Source organism: Protopterus annectens, chromosome 9.part0 (assembly GCF_019279795.1).
Source record: "Protopterus annectens isolate FY-2018-M chromosome 9.part0, PAN1.0, whole genome shotgun sequence".
Classification (NCBI taxonomy): domain Eukaryota; kingdom Metazoa; phylum Chordata; order Ceratodontiformes; family Protopteridae; genus Protopterus; species Protopterus annectens.
In genome coordinates, this window is record NC_056743.1 from 1,219,921,397 (window position 1) to 1,219,928,248 (window position 6,852).

The 6,852-nt window shown below is 42.6% G+C and overlaps 1 protein-coding gene across 1 annotated transcript in view; it reads right to left on the reverse strand.

The window, feature by feature from the left end:
* The window catches only part of LOC122811954 (aryl hydrocarbon receptor interacting protein), a 735,611-nt gene extending 734,106 nt beyond the window's left edge, over positions 1-1,505 (reverse strand). Inside the window, exon 1 of the mRNA XM_044084150.1 lies at positions 1,241-1,505. Within this exon, the coding sequence (XP_043940085.1) occupies positions 1,241-1,339 (99 nt within the window). The 5' untranslated portion in view covers positions 1,340-1,505. The remainder of the gene's footprint in view (positions 1-1,240) is intronic.
* Positions 1,506-6,852: the final 5,347 nt, after the last annotated feature.

The following is a 6,852-nucleotide window of genomic DNA, read 5'->3' on the forward strand; positions in this document are numbered from 1 at the left end:
CAATCTGCTACTTCACTTTCCTGTCCCAAAGCACTAGAAAAGAAAATCCAGTCATGCTGCAAGGCCCTTTTCCTTTCAGCTACCTGTTTCAGTCCCCCCCCCCCCCCCCCTCAGCTAGTATTCCAGTCTCTCTTTCACTTTCAAAATTGTCTTTTATATCCCTGAAAAGGAACTCCATCTTGTGGTGTAGTGGAAAAATACAGTCCATTACTTCTACAATGAAATACAGTGGGAGCTACATCTGTTCCTCAAATTGTGGCTTTCTTGCAAATCACTGGGACAGAAGTCAGAAAATGATGGCACATTTGAGTTTCAGACTTCGTACATTTCAGAAAATCCATGCTAATGCAAAACATGCTATTCTATCAACATGTTATTCTATCAACTTACTAAGTTAGTAACAGCAATATTTAAAAAGTGACAGGCCTTTGCACCCTCATTATGTATGACTTTGTCCCGATTTCTTGCTTTAAGAGTTTGAGAGATATGGTATGAAGTTAATATGTGTTCCACATTACAGAGCTAGTGTGCCACATTCTGGAGATGAAAGGTTGGTAGACATAGTTGCATATATCCCCTGCAGGTTACACATGACTATACTTGAATACCCAGCCAACTTTTAGTACATCCCCTTACTAGCAAACGCGTGATGTAACCAAATCTGAGACCAGAAATTCATAATACAGTAAAATCAAATTTGGTAATGTTTACAGGTTACTGAGTGCCATAAATTACAAATCTAATTCCTTTGTAGTAGAGAATTGTTTTTAGAACCAAATGGTGTGACGCACTTCAGAAAAAAAAAACAATGGAATGCATCTATAACAAATAAAATAGACCAGGAAACCCAGTAATTAAAAATATCACTACGTTCCGTCATTACTCGAAATCGAAAAACATCAGTTTAATATCTTCTGCGCTACTCATTTAAAACCTTCCAACAAATTGGAACACGCCTCCTGAATTAAGAAAACGAGAGGAGGAGTTTAACGCCGATTGACACTTTATCCCATATACGGGACCACCTCTGCTACACTGAAATGCACTCATGCTTCTGTAAATCTGTTCGATCTAGCAATATAACATAAAATAACAGATTTGAATGTCACCGTATAACCGGCTAGCAACAGTATAACCCAAAAAAGAATTTCCTCTCTACTGCAGCACAACGCATATTAAAGACTGTACACAATTAACGTACGGACATAAACAGGTTTAACGGTCTCGGCAGTTGGATTACCTTTGTGCCATCGCCAAATAACGATAGTTCGCCCTTTCCCGCATGTAGCACTTTCTTTTTGATGCCATCAGCATCCAACAAGATCAACCTCTCCGCCATCTTGGCCCTTCAGTGTTTTCCTGCCCTTTCTATCTTGACTGTCATTGCTTGTTTCACGGGAAGGGGAGGAGAGCATAGAGTTCCATATATATAACTAGAGAATACCAACTAAAGACGGAAAAAATTAATCTGCTTTGAGAGTAATGGATCTAGAACATTTCTTTAATGGTAAATGTAGTTTTAGTAGGCAGGCGAAAACTTTTCTGTTATCGGACAGCAAAATAAAAAACGCAAGCTGGCTTCTTGCTGCATGTTAAACTGACTACAAAGTTGTTACACTGATGGGTATCACTTGCTCTACTTTTCTTAGCTGGATCCCGTATGGGAGGAAAAGGACGCTTGTGTTTTGTGATCTGGTAGTACAAAAAACGTTAGTACGGATACTGTCGCTGGAAATCAGTCTCTTTTTATTTTATCCTCCGCTTATGTCTTCCAACTATCCAAGCAGCCATGGTTTCTGCTCTTATTGGCTTTTTCATTTTATGGCCTAATTGCTAATCCCTTCTGTTGGTGACCTCGGCACCCCACACACCTCTTAAGTGCCGTGATTTTCGCAGAATGTCCAGATTTGCTACTAATAGTTTTGGTCTGTTCCTTGTAAAATATGGCCATGTTGGTGTGAATGACCTGAAACATACCTCCCTGGGTCTTAAGACAGAAGTGGCAAACTTCATGACACCCATTGGACAAGGGACGTGGAGGAGCTCTCCGATCTTATAGCCCAGGCAGGTATGACCCTAGCCCTGAGTAGCATCCTGCTATCACCCAGAATGATACCATAGTACAAGGACAAAATGATTGACTTCAACAATTGGCTAAGCTTCTGGTGTCATTCTAAGGGGATCCAGTATCTGTCTGCCTGAGATGACATGATCGACAGATCACGATGCTTTGCCAGAGATGGCCTGCACCTGTCATCCTTAGGATTCCGGATACTGGCTAAGGCGCTTGCCACCCGTATAGTGCCTTTGTAGGCAAGGTTCAAATGACAAATTCACCACTGTAACAGGCATAGCCGGCCTTAGGCATAGGCCAACTAGACAGCCGCCTATGGCGCCACTCTAGTAGGGTGCTTTTTCAATATTTATTTGGCGTAGGTAGACCAAGAGAGGGAGCACCAGGTGGTGTGGTTGGGGGTGCCCTGGAGCCCTTTTGCCAACGGCACCAGATGACCTAAGGCCACTCCTGGTAACAGGTACAAGCAAGCAAAATCAGAGGGTAATGCTACTCAATGCTAGACGTCTAAACCTCAAAATGCACTCACTTGAGGCACTCCTTAAAATGGAGAACATCAACATCTGTGCAGTGACAGAGACCTGGTTCAAGGCTCCTGAGAGCTCTCCTGCATTACCAGACTGTAATTCATACCACACCTTTTGGCCACCTAACTTGGACCGAAACACTAAAGGTGGAGGTGTGTCCATATTCATTAAGGATATCCACACCTCCAGACTAGTTGCTCATCATAATGCATCCGAGATTATCCAAGTGCAACTAACTCTGGGCAAGACCACAATCCAAATTGTAGCTTTCTACAGATCCCCCATAATGCCCCAGGATTCCCACTTCTCATTTCCTGATACACTGGAAAATATTAGGGTACAACCTAACACCCTAATAATGGGCGATTTCAACTAAGCCACCATTAACTAGGAAAACTACTCGTGTACCAACTTGTTTGCTCAGCATTTTCTGGAATTCATAAATTCCAATGCCTTGGATCAACTAATCCACACCCCCACCAGGGGCAGCAATATCCTAGACCTGGTCATTACCAACATGGGTGACCGGTGTTCCACACCAGAGGTCAATTCCTCGTTGGTCAGATCCGACCACAAGCTAATCACCCTAGACATCCACATCACGCTCCCAACCCCTCACCTCATTAGGAAAACAACCGTAAAAAATTTCTCAAAAGCCAACTTCACGCTTCTTAAGACAGAAGTGGCAAACTTCACGACACCCATGCAGATGGACAATAGAGGTACGACTAATTCCTACACAAATGCACTTTATAAGCACTTACACAAGTGCATGGATCATGCTATCCCTAACAGAACCAAGATGCTATCCTCCAAAAAAAAGAAGCCAATCTGGTGGTACCCTGCCATGGACAAACTCTACAACAGAAGAAAGAAACTGCTGCAAAAAAAAGTAAAATCCCAAGATTGGAGGAACTCCCTGGTCAGCCTCAGTAAGAAGCTGAGATCCCTCATAAAATCCTCCAAAGCTAGTTACAAAAACAAAATCGCCACTGTTTTTAAAGACAACCACAAAGTATTCTATAGCTGTGTCAAGAATCTCAATGGCAACACTCAGATCTGCTCTGAGTTACAACACAATGGCACTAAATATACAGTTCAGTGCTAACTTTACCCCCCTCTCGCCCCCTAAAGGGCCCATCTCTATACCGGAAGAATGCAAAGTTCCGGTAATCACAGCTGCACAGGTAAAAATCACACTCTCCAAAGCCAAGAACACAGCATCTGTGGGACCCGACAACATCCCAGGCTGCATTCTACATGAACTACAGAATGAACTGGCACCCCACCTAAGCACCATGTTCAATCATAGCCTCACCTTAGGCTTTATGCCCACTGAATGGCGCACAGTGATGGTTATCCCACTCCACAAAGAGGGAGCCACCAAGGACCTTGGGAACTACTGCCCCATTAGCCTGATGAGCCTGGTCTGCAAGGCAATGGAACATATCATCATGGAACTTATAAACAAAGACATTGGTAATTTCCAAACTCTGTACCCATGAACTACCTCATAGGCGGTAGTCTGTTTAATACCGAAATTGTGATGAGTGCTTGGGGCACAGGTGGACAGTAGTCTCTCCTTTGATAATCACATCGCCACAGTAGTCAGGAAATCCTTCTACATGGCACACCTTATCACAAAAGGTTTCTCATCCAGGAAAAAAGAGGTAATTGTTTCCCTCTACTCATCACTCATTAGACCCATTACAGAGTACAATGCCCCTTTTGGTGTGTACCTCACAAGACATCTACAACAACTGGAAATGCCGCAGAAATACCTCACAAAGAGGATTACCGGTCTCAAAGAGATGCCCTACGCAGACCGTCAAAAAATTTCAGCTTTACTCCGTCGCATATCGCCTACTCAGAGACGATCTCTGCCTAACATACAAAGCTATGTCAAACCCAGAGTTGTTGGACATTCTCCACTTAACGAAATCCCAATCCCTCTGAGCTACATGCTCTAGGGACCTAAATCTTGTCACCACAATAAACAGAACATGCTTGAGGGCTAGATTCCTGTCCCAGAGACTTCCCATACTCAGGAACAAACTACCTATGTATATAAAACAAAGCTCCTCATTAGCACTCCAAGAAAAATCTTGATGATTGGATGGGAAATAGAAAATTCACCCCGGGGATCACTTCTGTGGCTCTGCTCAACAGGGGCACAGGAAAATAATTTTCTTGGGTGGCAAAAGGCAGGGTACCTTGTTTGCTAGGCTTATATAGGCCCTAGGGCATAGCCTAGCACCTACCTATGAACCTATACGCATATTAGCTGTTGGTGTTAACTACATAGAAAAACAGTAACAGAATGCAATCTAATTTTAAAAGTACACTTTCCCAATGACTCATCTGCTATTCTGTCACCGTTCAGTGTGCACTGATATTTTGCGATGCATTGCAAATACTAAATACATACATAATCAACTGTAGTTCTTGGAAGAAAGAAACATGGGGGGTGAATGCGGCCACCCTGCAAAAGCAATTCCTAACAAACAATATTGTAGAGCAAGAAAGGACATAAAATACACACAATAACTCCCTTAGAATGGCCGTACTTAACTGGTCTTGAACGGTGACAGAATAACAGATGAGTCATTGTGAAAGTGTACTTTATAAAATATATTGCATTCCGTTACTGTTTTTCATGTAGTTAACAAAAACAGCTAATATGCTTATAGCAGCGTGTAGCTTCAACTATTTACAATGTTTTGCATATTCCGTTTGATGCCGAGTAATACTAGCAATAAAAAATCATACGCAGGGTGCGGTCTTTTCTACTGTGCATCTGGTGGGGTCATGTTCCAATACAAAACCCAATAAAATTTGCCCCTATTTTGGGGTTTCGAGGCTGAGGCATACCTCTCAAGTGTACATTATTACGAGGAACTTACCTCATTTGGGGTCTTAAAAAGTTCAGGTTCTTCGAAGTTCCACAAAGTTCCACATTGAAAGACTGTCACACATTCAGTGTTAGGAATTTTTTTTTTTAAGTGAAATCCATTGTAAATAGAAATGAATCATATTAATTCATAGGTAGGTACTAGGCTATTGGCCCTAGGGCCTATATAAACCTAGCCAAAAAGGAACCCTGGCTTTTGGCACCCAAGAAAATTATTTACCTGTGCCCCTGTCGAGCAGAGCCACAGAAGTGATCCCCAAGGGGGTGAATTTCTTATTTCCCATCCAATCATCAGATTTTTCTTGAAGAGTGCTAATGAGAAGCTTTGTTTGATATAAATAGGTAGTTTGCTCCAGAGTATGGGAAGTCTGTGGGGCAGGACTCTATCCCTCCAGCATGTTCTGTTTATTGTGGTGACAAGGTTTAGGTCCCTAGAGCATGTAGCTTGGAGGGATTTGGATTTCTTTAAGTGGAGCATGTCCAACAGCTCTTGGTTTGACATAGCTTTGTGTGTTAGGCAGAAATTGCCCCTGAGTAGGCGATATGTGACGGAGTAAAGCTGGAGTTTTTTGAGATGGTCTGTGTAGGGCATCTGTTTGAGGCCGATAATCCTCTTTGTGAGGTATTTCTGTGGCTTTTCCAGTTGTTATATATGTCTTGTGAGGTATATACCAAAAGGGGCATTGTACTCTATAATGGGTCTAATGATTGATGAGTAGAGGGGAACAATGACCTCTTTTTTCCTGGATGAGAAACCTTTTGTGATGAGGTGTGCCACGTAGAAGAATTTCCTGACTACTGTGGCAATGTGATTATCAAAGGAGAGACTACTGTCCGCCTGTGTCCCAAGGTCCCTTATCACACTTTCGGTGTTAAGTAGGCTACTGCCTATGTGGTAGTTCATGGGTACAGAGTTTTTACCAAAAGGGATGACAATGCACTTTTCGGCATTGAGCTTGAAGCCATGTCTTTGACACCAGGCATCTGTCTCAGTGAGGCCCTTTGTAGGATAACCACATTGTTAGGAGTTTCAGTTATGGCTCCTAGTTTGCAGTCATCTGCGAACTTCGTTAGCCAAAGACCTTCTGTGTTAGCCTGTACTTCAGAGAAGTAGATACCAAACAGGAGAGGACCCAGGACTGAACCCTGTTGTACTCCACTTGTCACTGGTCTGAAGTTGGATTTGGAGTCTGCTACTTTCACAGTGTGGGTTCTGTCAGTGAACCAGTTGGCAGCCCATTTTGTGACATAGGGATTTATGCCTAGTTTCATTAAAATATCTTCTTTATAAGTAAAACCAGCATATTTTAACCATCCTATAACCCTCCTAGTTGAAGTTG